The 23635-nt window shown below is 41.1% G+C and overlaps 2 protein-coding genes across 13 annotated transcripts in view; one reads left to right on the top strand and one right to left on the bottom strand.

Annotated features, from left to right (window-relative positions):
- Positions 1 to 107: 107 nt before the first annotated feature.
- Positions 108 to 23379, bottom strand: stau (double-stranded RNA-binding protein Staufen). Of its 12 annotated transcripts, XR_011238150.1 has the most exons (19): positions 23239 to 23379; positions 22990 to 23150; positions 18052 to 18214; positions 17231 to 17363; positions 16739 to 16798; positions 16274 to 16518; positions 15735 to 15836; positions 15148 to 15274; positions 14553 to 14757; positions 13766 to 13893; positions 13139 to 13269; positions 12736 to 12936; positions 11859 to 12138; positions 11209 to 11336; positions 10335 to 10443; positions 9266 to 9423; positions 8535 to 8692; positions 1512 to 8268; positions 108 to 1324 (listed from the first exon to the last, which is right to left on the bottom strand). XR_011238150.1 is itself a non-coding variant. In XM_069506976.1 (18 exons), the coding sequence occupies exons 2-18, from the start codon at positions 23133 to 23135 to the stop codon at positions 8211 to 8213; spliced, it is 2532 nt and encodes an 843-aa protein (XP_069363077.1). In that variant the 5' UTR covers positions 23136 to 23150; positions 23239 to 23379; the 3' UTR covers positions 108 to 8210. The 12 variants fall into 12 exon arrangements, 11 of the variants coding, with proteins under 11 accessions (XP_069363077.1, XP_069363084.1, XP_069363093.1 ...); XM_069506976.1 differs by having other exon boundaries at positions 108 to 8268; XM_069506983.1 differs by having other exon boundaries at positions 108 to 8268; positions 13139 to 13266.
- Positions 20027 to 23635, top strand: part of LOC117992918 (glycogenin-2-like) — a 172376-nt gene continuing 168767 nt past the window's right edge. The window contains exon 1 of the mRNA XM_069506787.1: positions 20027 to 20043. The gene's annotated coding sequence lies outside the window, so the exon portion shown is untranslated. The remainder of the gene's footprint in view (positions 20044 to 23635) is intronic.

The raw sequence follows: 23635 nt of genomic DNA, 5'->3' as shown, positions 1-23635 counted from the left end.
ACTTACAGACGCATCCCATAGTTTGTTTCTGCCTTTAATCTTATTTTAGAGTAAATTAGTTCGTGCCGCGATAGTAGGACGGGTCAGAAAAGTCATTAAAACAACAATTACAATGTTTTATTTTTTATTGTTATACAATGCTAACAGCACAAAGATGTGTTGGGCCTTACTCCACCCAAAACGTAGAATAAAAAATATTAGTTGATTGAAACAAAATAAATAAACCACTTTCTTATGCCATTGTGGCGTTTTATCTCAAATAATAATAATAATTTAATTTCTTTATGCGTTGTTACTTGTGCAACATTCGACATGAAGAAATTCTACAAATGGCCTCGATTTAAAATGGTCTCTTACAATAATTTGATTTTATGAGACGTGTTCGACTTACTTATTAGAGCCACACTTTAGCTTTACTTTAAATTTACTTAAGAGCAAGAGCAGTCGACTCGACTTGCCAGAGATCCTAGTCCGCGCCACTGTTACCACTAAGTAATGTAATAATGATGAACGCACATTACAGCCGAGCCGTACGCGGTCAATTTTTCTTTATCAAATTGAAACCCGTCAAATAAATACAATGACGTGTTATGAACACGTATTTTCAGTATAGTCCGTACAAAATGACTCCTCACGCGCCATCTTAACTATATGGGTCAACTGTAATGTAATGTAAAAGTACGGTTCACCTTTAAAATAAGGACTAAAATCGTACTTTTGACATGAAAATTGAGATAAAGTTAAAATAGCGCGTGAAAAGTTATTTTTTACGCATTATACAACAATCGTATACCTACCGCTGGTCCGTCTTCACCAAATATGGTAGGTAAGGAATTTGTCTCGTAGCGTGTAAGGCATCATTTCCACTTGAGTTTCATCCCGCGGTCGCCTCTAGAGGCTATATACTTACTAATGGATCCAATCCAGGAGTGTACTATAATAAGCACTCCTAATACTTCAAAAAACTACTATCGCTAACCGACTTCCACTAACAAATTAGAGCGTGCAGTCAGTCACTCGGCAGTCGAAGTGGGATAGCGATAAGTAGGTAATTGCTTCGAGTAGGTATTAGGGGTGTTCTATCCATAGGTATATATATATTTTTAACCAAGCGTAAAGCTTGTGCTAGGAGTAGGTACTGCAATAGTGCAACGGGCGGATTTCAGTACGTATCCGGATCAAACGACAGACGTTTTCGTTTAATTGGAGAGTTTGAGACGGCCTTTCTCGTTGATCGTTTTTCAGACTGAACTTTTAAAAACGGATGCCCTTCGACCATGTCGATTGCCAATTGACTTTCTATACGCGATTTCTTCGCGTTTGACTTTTTACTTGAACATGTCTGCTTTTCTATCACTTTATCTGTAACTTTAGGTATAGAAACAGCAACGGTGTTATCATCAGAACATGTCTTTTCTTCTGCTTTTTTCTTTTCTGTTCGACCATGCCATTCGACCGTGTGGATTGCCAATTGACTTTCTAAACGCGATTTCTTCGTGTGTGAGTTTTACTTGAACATGTCTGCTTTTCTATCACTTTATCTGTAACTTTAGGTGTAGAAACAGCAACGGTGTTATCATCAGAACATGTCTTTTCTTCTGCTTTTTTCTTTTCTGTTCGACCATGCCATTCGACCGTGTGAATTGCCAATTGACTTTCTAAACGCGATTTCTTCGTGTGTGAGTTTTTACTTGAACATGTCTGCTTTTCTATCACTTTATCTGTAACTTTATGTGTAGAGACAGCAACGGTGTTATCATCAGAACATGTCTTTTCTTCTGCTTTTTTCTTTTCTGTTCGACCATGCCATTCGACCGTGTGGATTGCCAATTGACTTTCTAAACGCGATTTCTTCATGTGTGAGTTTTTACTTGAACATGTCTGCTTTTCTATCACTTTATCTGTAACTTTAGGTGTAGAAACAGCAACGGTGTTATCATCAGAACATGTCTTTTCTTCTGCTTTTTTCTTTTCTGTTTGACCATGCCATTCGACCGTGTGGATTGCCAATTGACTTTCTAAACGCGATTTCTTCGTGTGTGAGTTTTTACTTGAACATGTCTGCTTTTCTATCACTTTATCTGTAACTTTATGTGTAGAGACAGCAACGGTGTTATCATCAGAACCTGTCTTTTCTTCTTCCGTTGAGCTATTGAGGCTCTAATAATATATAGACCCAATCCTATCCATCACCCTAAATGCATCCACTGCTGGACAACAAGCCTTTTCGAAAGCGCGCCACCAAACACGGTCCTCTGTCTTCCTCATCCACCATCATCTCGCCATCTTCTTCAGATCACCGGCCTAGCGGGCTGAAGGTCCTACACTGCGCTTACCAGTACGCAAACGTAACTGATGGATATGAAGCTAAAAGTGCGTTGCGGCTCGTCTCGTAATGTGTGATCAGCTTAAACAGACCCATTACAATGAAATGTACAATCATTTGTGTACAATATACAACTGATCGGGCATCGGGTCCACGAAGCACATTCTAATTGAACAAAAAAAAAAACAATTTAACTAAATAATAATAAATAATAGTGTTTCCGATCAATTGTATTCTCATTCATTATACATAATTTCCTCCTAAGATTAGTCGTCAAACTATATTTAGTTAAATGGTTACACAAATTTATGATACTTAAATAACAAGCAATCTTATCCTAAGTAGATTAGGAATACATACATACATCTACTAGTACCGTATAATCGAGACGAAAATGCGTATTACCGTTAACGTGTTCTATAGAAGTAAGAATCATTACCAACTTTATTCAAATGTTTGTCAAGGAGATCGAGTTACTACGCAGACGACGGACAATTGTCCGCGAAGGACAACATTGATCTCTTAAAACCGGCGAAAACTCGTAGTAAAAAACGACGGACTTTTGTCCTCTGCGGACAATAGTCTCTCGTCTACATGCGTAAAAATGACTTCTAATGCGCCACTTTATCTTTTTGTTTCAAATTCCATGTCAAAAGTATAATTTTAGTCCTTATTTTAATGACATGACAGTTGCACCATAGAGTTAAAATGGCGCGTGTGAAGTCATTTAGTACGGACTATAGGATTAAATAGATGCAACAACCGACCATCAAAAAGTGTTCCGGCTCATACTGTTGAACCGCCGCCATAACATTATAAATCTCCTTCAAGCTTAATTTGAATAAATTTATTCTAATAGAAAGTCATTGTGATCATGTCAGTGACGTACCTACTATAGATATTCTTTGTCGATTCTCTATACCATAAATATTACAAATTCGTTATTTGATTCACTATATTGTATACTTTTAGAGCTTGTCTAAGCTGAAATGATCGCCCCACTACCGCATTTACACACACAAGCAAATTTAAAATACGAAGGCAATACACATATAGAGGCTATTGTAATTGGTCGTTCAGTTGCCGGTAAGACTGGACAGATTTGTTGTCGAACTTGTCATAATTGATCTGAGCGCGCGCGAGAGCGGACGTAATGTTTCATATAACGCGCCATCGCTGCTCCATACAGTGAGCGTTGTCGGATTTATCACGCGACTAGTCGACTGCGATGTTTGCATACAGATCCTTATTAGCAGAACAGTCGACGCTCCCACACAGATGAAACGTCGTTATTTATATTTGCACTCGCGCATCTAATTCAACTTACGAAGTAGTGGGGCGCGTCATTTCAGATTAGACAAGCTATACCACTGTACGGTCTCTTATCGAACACGTAACGGAAATACGCGAGTGGGGCTGACTCACGAATGTACATATAATATCAAAGGTGCATAGAGCGCTTCTCATATCTATGTGAAGCAATTTATATAGTCCGTGCAAAATGAGTTTTCACACGCCATTTTTAACCGACTTCCAAAATGGAGGTTCGGCCAGTTTTTTTTTTTAATTCTAAGAGTCAACTGTCATGTCAAAAGTGCGTTTCACCTTTTTAAAAATAAGAACTAAAATCGAATTTTTGACATGATACTTGACACAAAGTTAAAATGGCGCGTGAGAACTCATTTTGTACGCATTATACTTACTTATTGCTATCCCACTCCAAGAAACAAATTAGAGCGAGAGTTCGCTCTCGCTTGGCAATCTAAGTGGGAAAGCGATAAGTATTAGCTTCGAGTATAGTCCGCGACAGGTTGAGATGGTAATCGGGGTATGAGGCGGGGGACGCCCCGCACGTCACCGGGTTAGCGCGGAGGCTGTGCGGGTGTGCGGGACATTCCCTCCCCGATTGCCATTTCAACCTGTCGCGTACTATATATATTAGGCATGCTCAATCCATAGGTATATTATCATAGATTCATGAGCTGACTTACATACTAAAATTACACATTTCATAGTTTAGGGTCAGGGAAAAATCGTGAATATAATCTAATCTAAGTAATATGTAGTTAAAAATCGAGGCCACACATGGATCGCCGCAGCCCCCGGCGACTGTCGCGTCGCGGCTGTCGGCGACTGTCGCGTCACGGCTGTCGGTGACTGTCGCGTCGAGCGAGGCGGACGCGACCGCGGGCTGCGGGATCACTATCCGTTAACTTCACATAGCTTGTCCGTCTTGATAATAATATTTCTCCAGTTTGATCAAAACTGACTCGGTGGAATCTAATCTTCAGCAGGGAGAATTGGTTAAATTGCATTAAATACATTTGATTGATAATACGCAAGTACGGAACGTAGTAAAAATACGTGGGTACGTAAAATACTGAATTAAGTACGTAAAGTACTAATCATGATCGATCTTTTATTATTATTATTATTATGAATAAACAATGCCTTTAACTAATTTTTACTTGAATATTAAATAAAATAAATGTTTAAATGTAATCAACGCACTCCATAAGAAGCAGTATACTTGTTACATACCGTATAACTTAATTTATTATTACTATGTAACTACAATTCCGGTACATGACAAATAAAAATAAAATAAATAAAAATATATTCAACTAGACAAATATATCAAAAGGGACAAGCTTTTTGAAATGAACTATAGTCGCTACTTACCTAAGATGTCACCATGGCCGCATGATGCAACTTCGGCCTTCGCACGGCGACCCCCGGCCCCGGCGCGCCCACACTAACAATATGTTACTCTATCTCTATGAACTTACAGTAAAACATTTAAACCCGCCTCTTCTACCGTTAGAGCTGCGTCAGACTAGGGGCATTTTGTCGCACAGCTTTCTGTCGTGTACACATACGACACGACATCATAAAGACTGAAAAGTGTACGTCTGTGATTTCTAAATAAGCACAATATTATGAGTATTTGAATGATAGCATAGCTTTTTTTTCTCTTTATTTTTGTCACTAGTTGAGGATTATAAATGACGTGATCTGGATTTTTGTTCCGGAAAATCAAAGAATAGTAAAATTTACGGTAATTTACATCGCTACAGAGACTTTTATCTAACAAACAAATTTGACATTTCGCCATCTTTCCACTACAAAAACTGATAAAACGTCTTTATTAGTCATCATTTGTAATTAAACATCTGGCGATTGAAAAATCAGGCATTAAGGCCAACAATTTATCTATAGCTGCCTTCAGTTCGTTTTTATGTCAACAATGGGAGGCACGGGCGGCTTTGAGCCGCTACTGTCAAAATAAATTAGGCAGAGTTTGAGTTGTTATTGTTTTCATAAAGGACGCTGGCCCTCGGCTCCACTCCGCTCTGTAAATGTGCGTTGTGCCTTAGACCTTTATTGTTGTAAGCCGTTAAGACTGTCATGTCGATATAGCGTTTTCAATTGTGTGCAATGAATCCTTTAGATTATATTTTATTTACCAACAACTAACTAGCAAGTGGCGTCAGGACAGTGGAAACGGTGAGTCTGTCATGTCGACGTGTTTTCAAGTGTGCGTAATGATTCTTTTAGTATATTATGTTAAGCGAGAACGCGATTATTATATCAGAACAAGTTATTTGAAGCGCTCCACGAACCGCAACTCAACTTTCGAGACGTGAAAAGTATACACAACTTTTAGTCGCGCGACATGTCCCCAGTATGAACTTACGCTAAAACATTTAAAACCGTTACTTTCATCTAATAGGCGCCGGCAGTCGCCACATCGAAGCAGACCGTTTTGGTTTGGCTTCACAGCCTCATGTTAAGTTACGGTATAATATAACGATACTACATTTTACCGATACTTGTCTACACAATCACTTAACTATTTTACTATTATAAATAACGAAATACCTTGACGGATAGTACGAGTTTGAACATTTCGACAACGTTGATAGATTTCGAGTATCAAAACACGTCAAAGTAAAATAGGCATACACTATCTTGTTGCAAGCCTTAGATGGAGTAACTTCAGTTGAAGAAACTATCAACTTCTTAAGCTTCCTTTAGAAGTTGCCAGTTGTAACAATGAAATAGCCCGGTGTACGGATGCCGCAATTTTATGGCAATCTGTGAGCAACTTTGATAGCTGAATTGGTCAATCTACGTCCAGTGTGACAATGGATATCGAGGAAGCAGTACTTGTTCTTATTTTATTACGTCGCCACCGTCAACGGCTTTAGCAACGACAAATTATTCACAGCAATCGTCGGTTTTGGATTGAATTCGACAGTTGCTGGTTGCGGGAAACTGACTTAGTCATCAATTGCAGCAACTGAAAACTGTTATCTATCATTGGAACTCGCAACTCGAATTGCTACGTGTGCGCAGTTCCATTGACATATTATATTATGTAAACAGCTAGTTGCCAGTTGCTGCAATAGTTGCTCCATCTGCAAAGCGCCTTACAGCTTGACCCTTAAGGGTCTAAAGCTAGCACTGCAAGCGTAAATGTTATGAAGTTGAAATGTACAACTTTATTAAAATTGGTTTTAAGTTTATTTTACTCTGCTTCAGCGTTGTTGACGGGATGTGCAAACTCGTACTAAGGTTGAGATCTATAGAACATACTTTGACTTTGCTCAGACTTAAGCTTCAGTCAAAACGAGGCAGATTTATGTCAGTGACATAGCGCTGGCTCGTTTCAATGGTGTCCTAAATCTGACTTAGTCAAAGTACACTTTGTAGATCTCAATTCCAGAGTGTACTGAAGTGTAAATCACTTAACTTTACATAAGACTTATAATATATTACTTGCTTAAATTAGTTTTACTTTTAGCTCCCGATAATTTGCCGTTTACATTTGATATAATAAATACTTCGTACCAGCGTACGTTTACTCGATAGGTTTATTTCGTGTAAATTTATGTAAATTTACCATCAGGAGTCGTTTCGAGTTCAACATAAAGTACACTAAAAATCGCGAACTATAACAAAAATATACATATTTGTATTTCTAACACAATAGGAAAATGTCTACATTCAGTATATATAAAAAAAGAAAAAACAAAAAGAACTAAACATGTTGCATGACCCGAGATCGAAAAAAAATGTCATTGTGAATATGTCATAGCTCGGGGGGGGAGGACGAAATAAAATTATAGCACGTTTCATAGCTGATGGGCCATGTCGATTATAGACTAAAAATAAATAATAAATTAATTAAACATATGTTAAAATTAAAAGGATGTCAAATAAAAACAAAAATAACAATAAAAAAAATTAACGTTACGTCACAACACTGATTACATTTTCAGTGATGCAAAATTTAAATCTTTATTTCTATACTCTATCCACAGAAACAAGGACGAAACCATGTGTCAGAATTGAATTCCGAATGTTTTTTGAAAACGTTTGGGATTGGTTGGTGACTTAAAATGGTTAACGCCCACTGAGATTTGTATGGAATTACGTTTGTGATTGATTGGTGGCTTAAAATGGTTAACGCCCACTGAGATTTGTATGGAATTACGTTTGTGATTGGTTGGTGGCTTAAAATGGTTAACGCCCACTGAGATTTGAATGGAACTACGTAACAGAGAGAGCGCTATAGTACCTACTTTCTGTTGATAGAGTATAATATCATATAAGATTTATTTTTAAGTTGATGACGTTTGTATTGATTTCACTCCCCGGGAGCGGAGCTCACACATTTATAAAAATGTTTCGGTCAAAAAAATAACACATCAGTTACCATTGGTAGTTGGTGCCCATCAGCCGTGGAACGAACTACAGCAGTCAAGCAAAAAGGACGTCCCGAACGATTTATTTCGGGCCGTGAGATATTCACACGTGTAATATTGCGAGGGAGGGGATTACGCTACGGAGGAGGGGGTAAATGGGGGAGGGGGAGGCCTCACTCGCCGGTGCTGATCGCGCCGGACTTGGCGCCCGGACCCGGCATGCTCTGCATTCTGGAAAAACATTGGATTCTGAATATGGTTGACTGCGTACTGACGGCATAATGAAAAATAGATTGTTAAAACAAGAGAAAGTTGAGAACTCGATTCATTATCTCAACTTGAGATAATGTATCGAGTTTGGTATTTTGTTTGTCATATCCGCCATATTGAATTTGTCATGACGTCATAGTTTAGAGACTAGGTTGCGTTTAGAGTCTCAATTCACCCATGGCGGTGATGAGCACTGTGAGTACAGTAAAGACGTCACAGGTACGTACCCGGTGGTGGGCGCGTCGAGGCCCATGAGCGCGAGGGCGCGCAGCGCGGCGCGCGCGCACTGCTCGTGCGAGTGCGCGGTGGAGGCGCCGCCGCCGTGGCACATGACGGGCGGCTCCGTCGACAGCGACACCAGCGACAGGTACTCGCCGTGGTTGCGCTGCGGACCAACAAATACAGGGTCAAAACATAAATACAGGGTCAGAACATAAATATAGGGTCAAAAGATAAATACCAAAACATTAAATACAGGTTCAGAACATAAATAAAAGGTCAGAACATAAATACAGGGTCAGAACATCAGTACAGGGCATGTGGTCGACTTCGACAGCTTCGGGTATTGAATCGCCATTAGCCTGACAGCGACACCTTCTCATGTGAGTTGTGACCCACCGCGGAGGCAAACTTCCCCGCGCCGCACTTACTACAACACTAGGCTTGAATTGATATAATGCGAACTGGGTCATAAATCATTACGATCATAGAGTTGTGAGAATGTCGTAGAAGTCATTATCGATAAAGAGACGCCGCCGTTAAGACACAGGTAGTTGGTAGCTAATTTTGTATTGTTTCCGCTCGCTCTTTATAATCTGTTATCGACTATCGACAAACTTTTTTTTACTATTACATACAACAACAGAGCATCCAGTTCCATAAATCATTCCAAAATGATTTATGACCCATTTCGCCCGTTCATAATGGGCCAACTATAGTGGGAAGTTATTGCATATACCTTGGGGAAGTCGGAGAACTGCACAGTGAAGCCTAGCAGTTGCGACAGGTACATGAGCTGGTCCTTGGCCCCGGGCGAGTTGCTGCCCGCGACCGTCCCGCTCACACCAGAGGACGCGGCGGGCGTTACGCCGCCCGTGGCGCTCGTCTCGCTCACTCCTGAAATATGTTGCGGTGTAACTCATACGTATTTCAGATAGATTAGCGGCCTGGGCCCATAACCTTTTGAAATAAAATTGCATTCGAGGATATTTTTTCTATTGCAAATAACACAAGAAAATAAGAATTTAAATTTCAGCTAACAGACACTAACGTCAGTTAAGCTACCAGAACCACAGAGTACAATTTATTTCATTCATAAAATATAACCATTTGTGAGGTCGACATTGCACCTATACTGACATAGAGCCTCAATATGTCGACAGGCAGGGGGCAAACTGAACCTTATCCATACCCAATCTTAGCACAAGCTTTAGGCGTTCTGCCACGTCCGACAATCGATGACTGATGATGGCAAAAAATGAAACATACAGATTTCAACATAAAATAAAAATATTTTTTATTCAATTAAACTTTTACAAGTACTTTTGAATCGTCAAATGCATCTACCACTGGTTCTGAATGCCTTTTTTGCCGAGAAGAACCAGCAAGAAACTCGGCGGTTGCTCTTTTCAAAGATCAGATATAGGTACAATATTATGCCATGTATAAAAATGTATTTGCAGTCCCGCGCGTTGCTGGAACGAGCGGCAAGTCAAATCTACGGTCTTTTATCATTTAGATAAATAATCTTTGATTGTGTAATATGCTTTTTTCAGGAACATAGTTTTAGATTTTTAAACTTGTGTAAAGGCAAGTCCAAAAACATATATAATATACGCACACGCCGTACAAAAAATCGGTCAAAAATCTATGATAATAGTACTTGGCGACAAAAAATCGGTCATCGATTGTCGGACGTGGGTAACTCCGCTCACTCCACTCCATCCTGCCTTACGCTTATTTGGAGAGAAAGGGGAATATTAGTCACGTTTACCAAGGCTAATAATAACTATGAAAGATGAACTAACCATTGGGTTGTGAGGGTTGCCCGCTGCGTTGATGGTAGTCCATCATCAGAACGCCGGGGACCGGCTGTCGCACATCACTATTGGCGCCCCCCGAACTTACGTCATTTTCCTGAAGAAGAAAAAACTCTTAGGGTGAGATCTATAAAGCGCACTCGGACTTAGCTTAGACTTAAGACAGAGTTAAAACGAGACAGAGCTGTATCTCTCACATAAATTTGTCTCGTTTCATCTCAATCTTAAGTCTGAGCAAAGTCATAGTGCGCTCTATAGATCTCAGCCTTAGATCCATTTCCTACATAAATGAAGCAAAACGCAACTAAAAGGATCTACAGGTTCGATATAATTTGCAGCTTTTCCTCTTCCATAGCTCAAACACAATCAATTCGAAAATGCTTTCCAAAAAGAACTAGCGACTCGCCCCAGTTTCGCACGGGTAGCTTATTACATATTTTTTTTAAATAAAATATAGCCCTCAGGAATAAATGTACTTAGCTTTCTACTGGTGAAAGAATTTTCAAAATCTGTTCATATAATATTATCTTTATATTAGTACAAAAATAGCTAATTTTTCAGCATACATGTAAAATATTATGTTCAGATCAGTAATACTAAATACAATCTCTTCACGGCTTTTTCGCGAAAAAATTAGTTCTTTTTTGCCCAGCAAAGCGCCCCACCGAGCGTACCGGGAATTAAAATTGACAATGTCAAATGGTCTTCTTGTTGACACCCCCGCACACCCACACGTCACCCGTGCTCGCCCGCACCGGGTTAGCGCAAAGGGCTGTGCGGGTGTGCGGGGCGTCCCCACCCCGATTGACATCTTGACATGTCGCGTACTATAAATGGAAATTTTGAATAGAATTTTTTTTACCTTTCGTTTTACATCAATGTTATTAGCCTTATTAGAGTCCCCAGAGACGTTGGTGGTGTCGCCGCCGTTCGTGTTCAGTGCGGATTGATCGCTGGGGTTCGTGCTCATTTCCATTGCCAGCAGGACATCTGAAACAAAACGTCATATATTATCCAACATGTCTGGTGTGAGGCTAGTTACCACCCTACCATGAAAAACCGTGCCTCCAAGCGATTTAGCGTTCCGGTACGAAGCTGTGTAGAAGCCGATAACGGATGTATGGGTGTAATAAAAAACTGCCATACCAAGTTAGCCTGCTACCATCTAAACGGCATCATCACTTACCAACAGATGAGATCGCAGTCAAGCGCTCTTGTAATTATATAAAAAAACCGGCCAAGTGCGAGTCAGAGTCGTGCACTGAGGGTTCCGTATTAAAATCGTATTTTATCGTCATTTTGCACGATAAATCAAAACTATTATACCTAAAAATAAATAAAAATCTGTTTTAGAATGTACAAGTGAAGCCCTTTCATATGATACCCCACTTGATATAGAACGGTCACAATTTATAGAAGTAGTTGTACGCGTAAATACTTACATCAATAGAGATAACCGCGTGCCAAGTGAAGACTAGCCTCAAAATGTGATACAATACACTGAGTACTCACTGTGTGCGGCGCGTCGCTTGGCGGTCTTCTTGTTGGGTCCCAGCCCCGTGGCGCAATGCGGCGGCGCCTCGCACTGCACCAAGAACTCCCGCCGCCGCGCCGCGCCCCTCTCCTCCAGCACGCGGTACTGCGGCGAGCGCGCGCGGGCCGCGTGGCGCGCGACGGCCAGCCGCGAGATGGGGTTGTCGGCACCGCCGCTCGCGCTCGCGGCGTTGACGCCCGCGCCGCCCGCGCACGATCCCCCGCCCTCGCTACCCGAGCCTGCACCAGTACCGCCCTCCTGCATCATAAATAAACCTTCTCAACTTCATGCGACAGAGGCAGCTGCGTGTCAAGGCTCTATTTCTTCTAACATGCGATCGGCGTATGTATAATGTATGAATTTTAGGTTCTCTCTCGCCATTTTAACTCAATGTGACAACTGTCATGACAAAAGCATGGTTTCCCTTTAGAATAAGGACTAAAATCGTACTTTTGACATGACAGTTGACTCATAGAGCTAAAATGGCAAACGAGTTTTCCTTTTTTATGGACTATACCTTTCATTTACTGCAATCTGACAACTTCTTTGTTACAATGGTGCAGTTGAGACCAGAGTTCCAGAGCTAGTTTTGCTATTGTTTCATAAAATTAGGCAAAATATTAAAACTAGCTGATGCCTGCGACTTCGTCCGCGTGGAATTAGGTTTTTCAAAAATCCCGTGGGAACTTTTTGATTTTCCGGGATAAAATGTCACTCTCCAGGTCTTTGTCTTTACCCATGCAAAAAATCACGTCAATCCGTTGCACCGTTGCGACGTGATTGAAGGACAAACCAACAAACCAACAAACAAACACACTTTCATATTTATAATAAAGGTACTGATGAAATGGTCACCTTGATGAGGTTCCTAGGCTTCTTCTTAGTGGGCGCGTGTCGGCGGCGGTCGGCGGGCGGGCGCGCACGCAGCAGGGCGGGCGGCCAGCGGCGCCGCATCTCCTCTAGCATGCGCTCGGCCGCACGCCGCTTCGACACTTTCTTGCCGTTCCCCTCCCCCTCTGTCTCCATATCGCCCACCGTGCACGCTGTTACGAACACCTAAACGCAAATAATAGATTGTACAACAAGGGCATATAACGAGCCATTTTATTCAAGACGCTTATCTACAGAGAGCATATCGCAGAGAGTAAGAGGCTACAAAATGACGTCATTTCGATGTTAATGAGACATGGTTCCAGCGCAATAGCAATTTGCGGGACTTATACTAAAGTCTAAACATTGCACACCAATAAATTCTTACCCTCATGTGCGGCGGTCCGCGCTCAGACTTGACCGTGAACAGCACGTTGAGATTCCGTTTGAGCGCCAGCTCGTGCACCAGCGACACTGGCGACTTCACCTCCGAGTTGAGGATGTCCGACCCAGAATCTCCTAGGACAAAACATTCCTCTAGATACACAGGTTCCGACATCTTAAGCGATTGACGTATATTGTTGAGCTCTTTGTTGTTAGGGCTCCGTATCCGAAGGGTGCCAACGGGACCCTATTATTTAGCCTCCGCTGTCCATCCGTCCGTCTATCTGTCAGCGAGCTGTATCTCGTGAACCGTAATAGGTAGAGTCGAAATTTTCACAGAATGCGTATTTCTATGATAACAACAAATAATAAAAAATTTAAAATAGCTACCATTGAAATTAAAAATAAATAAAAAGAGTTATTTCTTGTACGATGGTATGGAACCCTTCGAGTACGAGTCCGGCTCCCACTGGCCCGGTTTTTTTTTACTTTATAGGCTTGCACTTGACTGCAATAACAATAACTAATTTAATCACAAGACTAGATTCTTGTGATTAAATTAGTCTAACTTAAATTTTCGAACAACTCGGTATTAGACGTAATAATAAAGAAACCTTTTTAAAATACGTACCATTGTCGCTATCGTTGCCCGAGGAAGGGCGCAGCTCGTGCAGCGCGCGCGCCGCCGCGTCGTGGCGCGCGCCCTGCGGCGTGGCGCCCTCGCCCACCCACGAGCGCCCGCCCACGCACACGCGAACCCTGCGACAATCGACACAAGCAGTGTTAACCCGGCACACGGTGTCGTAGCGTAAGCGTATCGTAATCCGCGCGTACGACGAGAGCAACTATTTTCTTTAAAAAAACACCTGAATTTAACTGAATTTCAATTTCTTATGACTTTTAACTTTCAATATGACCGAAAAAATAATTGAATTCGTCAAACTGGTTGAAGACTACCCTTGTCTATATAATCATTCATTAAGCGAATATTCAAGAAAAGATGTTACAGACAAAGCTTGGGCAGAAAAATCGTTAAAAATGAACTGGACAGGTAAGAAATATAAAAAAATGACGCGATGATTTTAACTGATATCCAAAACGATATGTCTACGCGAAGATTCGTTTGTGCAACACTCTAGGTCTCGTACGCGTAGCGACTACGACTACGCTTACGATACGACTACGCTTGAGACCCGTGTGCGAAGGGGCTAAAGCTGGACCAGAGATTACTTGCTCACGTGACCCGAGAGATATAACTCGTAAAAAGTGACACAGGACTCATCATATTTGCTCTAACTGTCAACTGTCAATCAATTAGTAGTTAGTAAAGAAAGTATTTTGCATACAGAACTTTTATATACACTATTTACTAATAATACCATTAAATATTGCATTACGTGTACTGCGCTGGCTGTTACCTGTACAGCAGGGAGGTGGGCTCCATCAGCCGCGGCGTGTGAACGTGCGGGCCCGGCGCGTGAGGGTAGGGCGGCACGAAGGGCGCGGGTAGGCGGTACGGCACGCGCGGCCGCGGTCGTGGCACGGCCGGTACGGACGTGTACACCGCCGGCTGACACAGCTTCATCGCCAGCGCGTTGAGTTCCACTGTTGGCATTACAGCACCTAAGACCAATGGATATGGGTACAGAAATCTCATTTTTACCTTGCCCCACAACTTTACTCATATGGAATTCTTGTAGGAGTCTACATTATGGAACGATCTTACAAGCAAAATCTCAAATTACTAGACCTAGCAGGTTGTGATTAATAAGCAAGAGGTTCATACTTGTATCGAAAACGTGGACGGAAGAGATCTTAAAATCGACGTAGGTATGCTCAACTTTTGGGACGAGAGCTGTGACAAATTTGTTTTTTATCTAAAAAATTGTCTCGACAGTCGAAGGACACAAGAGACACACAATTTCGATCTTTTACAAAACGTAGAGGGAAAGAGAGAGAGTGGAGATGGAAGTGTAGAGAGAGAGAGAGAAAGAGAGAGACAGGCGTCCTTACCAGCGTGGCGGTGGTGCGATGCGTGGTGCGCGTGCGAGGGCGGCGCGCGCGGCGGCGGCGGCGGGAAGCGCGTGCCGCCCAGAGCCGCGCTGGCCGCCGCGTGCTGCGCGCGCTTTATCGATGACCCCTGGACAGAACCATCACTAAGGATAAACACACAATAAAGAGCCATACACAGGAAGCTTGAAATGCTAATCAAACTCTGCAGTGTTCTTTTTGGCAGCTGTCAGTGAGGCCTATATTTAAACAATTAAGAATGGGGGAATTATATTTATTTAGAACATATTTTATTTCTTACAACATACAGACCTACAGAGTACAGAACATACCACAATATGCCTATGTCTGACCTTTGTATGAGATTTTTGAAAATATTCGATTGCAGTTTCCTTACAAACTTTCGTCAAATTCGTCTATCTCTAAAACTTAGTTTGAATTTTGGCCTCACTGACCACTTTTAAAAAAAGTGTTTCTTTCTGTCTTTTGGACCACATAAAAATTGTGTATACCAGTTATTTTGAAGAAATAATATTGGTTTTATGACTTCTCATTCACTACTGCCTTGATTGAATAAGATAACTTTTTACCTCAGCCGTGTATTCCTCAGTATCACCCAGTCGGAGTGTTACTGTGAATACTTTCTTGTGAGCGGGCCCCGTTTCTGATGTGAGGCGGTATTGGTGCTTAATCTGTCAAAAGATACTAAATATTATAACCATTAACCACTTTTAGCTAAGTATGAAATATGTACAAACAAATACAAAATCAACAAAAACAATGGAAATATATCTGTTTAGTGTATGGTTTCCACATGACTTTAATATACTTTAGAAGGCTTTTATTCACTGTTCACATAATAATTCTTAGTTATAAGAGCACAAGACCAGACTCCTATTTCTACGCGCCATTTCAGAGTGACGTTTCGCATAGATTCGCTACTCTGCAGACCAAACACCACAGATTAATACAATCACCTAGTTTTGCCGTCTAACAGTACCTTGACCAACTGATTGACCAGACACCGCATGTCATCGCGCCATCGCGTATTTGCTGTTATCTCTGTCTCGCTCCTTTTCCTACGTCACTCTACTGCTGTCCCGTTCTCACATACGGTGTACCCACGTACCTTATTGTACCTGGCCAGCTCGTTGACCAGGCACATGGGGGTCTTCTCTTTACTGTTGGCCGGCGCGGCGGCGCGCGCCTCGCCCTCGCCCGCCGCCGCGTGCTTCTCTAACTTGTCGTCCGCGTCTGTCGCCGCTCCCGCTCCCACACCCGCATTGTTCGATAATACTGTCCCGCTCTCTTCTTTCGTGTCAATATTGTTGCTTGGCGCGGAGTTTATTGTTGAAGCCGGCGTTGTTGGTGTCACTATTGGTAATGAAAATGACATAAGTATGAAATGGTCCGTAATATTTATGGATCTAGAAAAATATACAAAAATAAAATAAGTAGTAACTAAAAGTGAATATTATAAGTAACTACATAGAAATAATAAAACCACTACAATTTTACTGAATTAAAGTAAAAGTAACTAAATAAAACTACAACAAACAAAATCAAATTCTACTCTAACAAAGTGTTTACTGACCAAAGTCAGGCTTTAGCTTTGTTGGCACTGACAGTATTGGTGAGGATGGCCTGCACAGACCTAAGTAGCAAGAAAGAATAATGAATGTTTCTCAATGTTTCTTGATACCAGTGACTACAAACGCTTTCTAGGAAGACACACAATCTTGTTTACATGAAATCTCATTAGGTCCTCTTCAGAAGGAGGATGCAAGTTGTGAAACCAACAGTTTTCCAACCAGATTTTATTAGGGGTCATTCAAGGGACGCGGACGTACCGACAAATTCCTGAAGCCGGCAACTGTTTCTCTGGTATTGCAAATGTTCATAGGCGGTGGTAATCAGTAATCACTTCATCAGATTAAGTATTCATCACTTGACTGCACGTTTGCCAGCTATTCAAACATGGCAAACCAATCAGCGGGCAGCTTGTCCATCTGCCAATGATCGGAGTCGCATCACGCCTTACTTCGTTCCATCAAGTAGATTCACCCACTGCGCAGGTTCAACTCACCGTTGTGGCTCTGTTGCGTGGTGGGCGGCGCCAGAGGCGGCGGCGGCGCGTAGGGCGGCGGCATGACGCCGGACACCGCACCGGGCCCGTAGCCTCCCCCCACTGAGTACGGCCGACGGAGCCGATTCTGTTGCTGTCACACACAGACTTGTCAAAACTTATTAATTCATGAAAAGAGTAAAGCATGAAAATGACTATGGGAAACGTCCGTGAGGCTGAAAGCCACGACTGATAGGCGTTGACACTTGACAGTCATATTATGGGACGCTGCTTGTGAGATATCTCTCGGACGTCCGAGCGCTCAAGGTTACGTCCGCAATTTAAGTCTGATAGTGTGCATAGTTCAGTGTATTACAAGTATGTATTATCCAGATATCAGCCACGTCCGATAATAATTTGGTGTTGGTTGGCCTTAGGTGTGGCGCAAGTAGACAGAACATAACATAAGTCTCGATTTTGAACAATGCAGCTATCCAACATAATATAACGGCAGATGCTTGCCTATTTTGATCATATTGCTAGGAAAAACGCAAAAAAGTATAATGTAGAGCCTAAAAAGAAAAATCTTAAGCTAATTTGTATATACGCCTAGTAGGTATAATAGTTACCGGCGGCACAGAGTGGTCTTGCGTCGGCGGGTGGTGCATGGAGCTGATAGGTTGAGGCGGTCGCGGTGTGCAACGGCGCATGGTGCAACGGGACGGGCATGGAGCCCATACCGCCTATCTACCCCCGACCGTATTTGTCGCTATAGCTGTGAGGCCCAGCGTCCGCGTCATGGGCGCTGCTAGATAGGTCTAGGTGGTAGATATAACAGTTACCGGCGGCACAGAGTGGTGTTGCGTCGGCGGGTGGTGCATGGACCTGATGGGGTGAGGCGGTCGCGGTGTGGGCGCATGATGCGGCGGGACGGGCATGGAGCCCATACCGCCCATCTGCCCGTGACCGCCCATACCGCTGGCCTGAGAGGGACCCATCGGCACCCTACGATAGAAAACCATTTCATACTAAATATATCTTTGTTGACCAAGTGCAGGTTGAGAAAGTTTTAAGCGAGAGCCCTTCATTAAAACGCTTTCATGGTCATTTGAAAAACCCTCTTTTGTGTAACCTGCATGTGCATAAAAATCTGAATGTTATACAGCCCACAGTGTATTATCCAAAAACCTATGGGTATGGTATGAACCTCACCCTATAGGGGCAATATTCTACCAAATCTTAAGACAACCTTGACGCTTAATAATTAAGCATTCTAAACCTAGAGCTCCCTTCTCATTCTAAGAGACCCATGCTCAATAGTGAGCCGGCGATTGATTGATGATGATGATGATAATGAATGTAACGACACTGCGTGCTGGAAATTGGTGACATGGGTTATCGGAGTTCTAGTGATGTATGCTACCGCTAAGGAATCATTTTGAAAAAATCTCGCTGGTTAAGATTACGGGAAAATAAATCTAACACACGGACGCATGATGTTGGTTTCGTTCACAGACTCAGTATATTAATTTTAATCCACAGTAATAAAATAAATGCGAAAGTGTGTCTGCAAGTATGTCTAATATCCTTTCAACTGCTGGACCGATTTTGACGAAGAGATAGCTAGCATCCTGGAGACGAAAATAGGATAATTTTTATCCCGGAAATCAAAGAGTTACCCACGAGGTTTTGCAACAATCTGAATCCACGCGGAGTTGGCACTATGTATATAATTAAAAAGCTGTGATAGCCAAGTGGTTAGGGCATTCGCCTTCTAATCGGAGGTCGGGGGTTCGATGCCGGATACGCACCTCTAACTTTTCGGAGTTATGTGCGTTTTAAATTAATTAAAAGTAAAGTATCACTTGCTTTAACGGTGAAGGAAAACATCGTGAGGAAACCTGCATGCCTGAGAGTTCTCCATAATGTTCTCAAAGGTGTGCGAAGTCTACCAATCCGCACATGGCCAGCGTGGTAGACTATGGCCAAAACCCTTCTCACTCTGAGAGGAAACCCGTGCTCTGTAGTAAGCCGGCGATGGCTTGATCATTATGATAATTAAAAATACATACTCTTCAATTATGTGTTCACTCTCACACTCAGCCATAACTTGTGTAAACCTGCTAACTAGCTTGTAGCACAAGAATACGACTTAATTTACTTGATCCAAAGAAAATACTACTATGATAGACAGTCCGTATCTTCTGAAAATCGGATGCTTGATTCCACATTTATATAAAGGACAATTAATTTTTCTATGAAATATGAAGGTGGCTTTTTTAAGGATTGGAGAAATGTAACCCCAATAATTCACAGGCACTAAACAGAAAGTCCCATTTAAGATTAACTTGAATAAAAAATGACACAGCACTGCACCGAATTTCTTACAAGGCCTTGTGAGAAAAACGAAAGTCTTTCTAGGGGTGCTTTCATCCAGGCGTTTGTTGCAATACTGTTATTCCAACTGCCCGTAACTTCAATGGCTTGATATATCGGCCTATACATAAATCTCCTTATATTCATCACTAGATAGCCTCGGATCAAAAGTGCTGTCATATGTTCCATTGACAACCAGTTCTAGTAACAAAGGGAGCCGCAAAGAACCCTCGACACATCAACAAATTACACAGGATTTGCATGTCAATGCAGTCGACTCTGTATGGGCGAGCGAGTAAAACACAGACTTTTATTAAATAAGTGTCATTGGGGCCGATTCTCTAGTACACAATCTCTAAACTAAACTAAATTAACAGGTCTAAATCTAGTGCTTTCCTTTTCCGCAAGCAACATTATGAAAGGGATAGCAATAGATTTAGACGTGATATTTTAGTTTAGTTTAGATATTGTGTACAAAGGAATTAGCCACAATGTTTCAGTAGCTATAAGAATATAAGCTGATATTTGCAGATATAATTCTTTTTTTTAATTTGTATTTGGAACAAATGTGGTAAAATTGTGAGGATCGAGGATCGATGCAACTACGACGTCGCTATTAAGACGATTTTTTTGTAACTAACTAGGTACCTACCTAGTTTACTTTTTTTTTAAGTAATTTAATTGCTGACTAATATCCCCCTTTGCCCTCCAATTAAGCGTGAAGCTTGTGGTTTGAGTACGTACGGCAATAGTGCAAGGGGTGGGGTTTGAACCGGCGACCTTTCGGTATTCAGTCCGCTCATTAACCGCTGAGCTATCGAGGCTCTAATATTTATTTAAGTTTATGAGTGAATAGGCGTCTTCTAGGCAAATGCGCTCAAACCATGGCCTGATTATTGCTTTCTATTAAGCATGGATGACCTGCCAAAGGGTTGGCGCGGATTGGCGTTAGATAGGAAAAAATTGAGAAGTCTAGAGGAGGCCTATGTCCAAAGAGGACAACCTGAACTGTAAATTGCTGGTGTTACCAATTTTTTAGAATAAATTATGTAGGATAGGATAATTAAATAATAGGAAATAAGAAATTAGTAATACGGTTAGTTAGTAATATAAGATGTATAACTATTGTATCAGAGAATAAAGGCTATTTTATTTATTTTTATTTAAGCATGGTTGTCGACAAAGGTAAGCCTAACTTGCAAAAAAACTACGTTATAAAGTCACCACCTGTGTATTTGGGACAAGGAGTGGAAAAAATAACAAAATATCATTGGACATCCTTTTAATTAACTGATAAGGATGCCTATGTCACTATAGCTATCTGCATGCCAAACAACCTGATCTGTCCAGTAGTTTTAGCTGTACATTGATAGATCAGTCAGTCAGTCAGTCAGTCAGTCACCGTTTCCTTTTATATATTCGGGATGCAAGCTATCAAACCTATACAATATTATAAAGAAGTAAAGTTTGTAAGTTTGTTTGTAGAGTTGGGTAATCTCTGGAACCACTAAACCGATTTCGAAAATTCTTTCACCAGTAGAAAGATACATTATTCCTAACTAACATAGGCTATATTTTATTTTCGAAAAAATTGTAATTAGCTCCCCGTGAGAAATCGGGGCGAGTCGCTAGTATAGCTACGTTATATGTCAAAATCGGTTAAAACAGATGGGCAGTGAAAAGATAATAGACAGACAGACAAGGTAGACAAAACTAGATGTAAATGTAACAAAAAGACATTATAACGTGAATTGTAGCTATATTATCATACAGAATAGCAGAATTGACCCTTATAATAGGAATAAAATAATATAAAAGGCCCTATGTCTATAGACATGTTGAGTTGAGACTTGCTAAATAGTCAAACTGGTCCTTGACACTTGCAAGTTCATTGACTTAGCTCCCCTTTTTATTTTAACCCCCTTTGTTCCGTGAATCCCTAGACCGCGTTCTGTAAGTTTTTTTTTACTGTCTGACTTTTATATGATTTCCCTCTTTGGTCATCTTCATAGTAAGTATATTAATACTTAGTTAATTGGGTATTTGACTATATCAAAAATAAATTATTTCTCAGTGATTATTAAATAGAGGATCTTCCAAAGTAAGTAAAATCCACGTTTTTTGTCAGTTTTAAGTGTAATAAACATTTTCAATTATCGATCAAACTAAAAAAGTATGTCATTATGATGAGACATCACATTCCATAGAATCTTGCATACTAAGCGCGCGTTTTGACGTATTATAAAAAGATACTGCCTCCCAAGAAATTGATCGTCCCTTTGATTGGTTGATTCACTGTTCACATTTTTTCACAGCTAATCAAAGGGCAGAATTTCTTGACGATTACGATAACGATGAAATGGCTATTCTTACACAATTAGGAACTGCCTAATAGTGGCCTGGACTTATATTTTTGTCATTATAAATTATCCCATTATAAACAGTTTTGCCTGAATGTAATATTGCATACCATACGGTAGAGCGCTCCAAGTCACCCATACTGCGCACTTTGGCTGCGCTCCACGCGCTGCTGAAGGAGTCCCCTCGCTGTGACATATTTGCTGACAAATGGGCTGACCTCATGGGTCAGATCTTGCACTTTTGTGAAAATTTATAATTTTGCTTTTTAAAATTTATAATTTTAATATAAGTATGTTTATGTTAGTTTGTACTCGTAGTTTAATTAGTGTAATTGGCTTTATGGCCGTTCTAATTACATAATAAATAATAATAAATAATACCATACTACCTCATCATCAAGCCAGCTCACAGCTGTGCAAGAGTCTCCTCCCAGAATGGGCAAGGTTTGTCCATAATCTACCAATCTGGCCAAGTGTAGATTGGCATATTTCACACACCTTCAAGAATATTATGGAGAGCCTTTAAGCATACAGGTTTCCTCATGTTTTCCTTCACTGTTAAAGCAAGTGATACTTAATTTCTAAAAAAGCACATAAGTCCAAAAGTTACGTTTTATTAGAAGTTACCTAACTGTCATGAACTGTGCCGGTCGGAAGGCATTCTGTTCATACATTTTTATTTGTCTCCACAGACATGCCACAGACTGTCAGAATTTTGATGAATACTTCTGCACGTTTGTAAAGTTAGTGCATGGGAGTGCTGGTGAACATTGTGAACTATGACAGTCTAGCTTTTAATTTAGATAATGTATAAATGGCAGGTTTTACAGTATTATTCTAAAATTATGAGACCAGTTGCAAGTTATGTGACATTGGGTGTTGGTGTAAAAATATATTTGTAATGATTTGACAACACCATACAAAGGCAAATTATTACATATCCAGTGTCAAGCGTTTATTTACATAAAGCTTACGCCCGATGATTATTTCTAATGTTTAAAGTAACACAGCAAAATAAATAACTAGTAAAAAGCCGGACGTTACCTAGTTAATGCTACATGCCTGTTCTCCCGGTGCATTTGGTGCGGCGGCATTTGGTGGTGCGCCGGCATGCCCTGGTGGCCCGACAGGTGCTGCGGCGGCGGGTGCCCCGACATCGGCTGGTGATGCATGTTTGGGTGATGCATCATCCTAGCGATCGCAGCCTAAACCACAAATCACAAATGATCAAACCATCACCAAACCGCCGACAATAACATGCTAAAAACACAAGATTGCAACCTCCACCCTTACCGTAAATTTGTCACACAAATTATTCAAGTTTCCGGCTTCACGATCAACATAAATCCGCTCACAATACACGCAAATATTATTTTATTTGGCAAACAGTAAAGAAAATCGTTTCGTTCAACATGCGGCCATGTTAAAAATGTTGCCATGTTCAGAATTTTTGAATATACGAAAAGAAAACACAGTGAGTACAGTATGACGTCGGTAGATATTCTGTGGTAACTGGTATATGTTCCTCGCTGAGTACGATACCTACGTAGGTAGAGGTAGGTACGAAACAAGAAACGAACGCTTCGAACTGACGTGTGTCTTGATTGAAATTCATTAGGTAGGTACCTATTTTATAAAAGCTCCGAGCTATAGACAAGAAAAGAAGAAGAAAAGCTCAAAAGAATTATTT

The sequence above is a fragment of the Maniola hyperantus genome, chromosome 2, assembly GCF_902806685.2.
Source record: "Maniola hyperantus chromosome 2, iAphHyp1.2, whole genome shotgun sequence".
Lineage (NCBI taxonomy): Eukaryota > Metazoa > Arthropoda > Insecta > Lepidoptera > Nymphalidae > Maniola > Maniola hyperantus.
The sequence above is the reverse complement of the archived record's forward strand: the minus strand, read 5'-3'. Positions and strand labels throughout refer to the sequence as shown.

Coding starts and splice junctions, on each gene's coding strand:
- stau (XM_069506976.1), bottom strand. CDS start 23,135: ATGATGCATCACCCAAACATGCATCACCAGCCGATGTCGGGGCACCCG. Junction 15,837..16,273: donor AGCTGGCCAGGTACAATAAG/GTACGTGGGTAC, acceptor ATCTTTTGACAG/ATTAAGCACCAATACCGCCT. Junction 14,758..15,147: donor ATCGCACCACCGCCACGCTG/GTAAGGACGCCT, acceptor CATTGGTCTTAG/GTGCTGTAATGCCAACAGTG.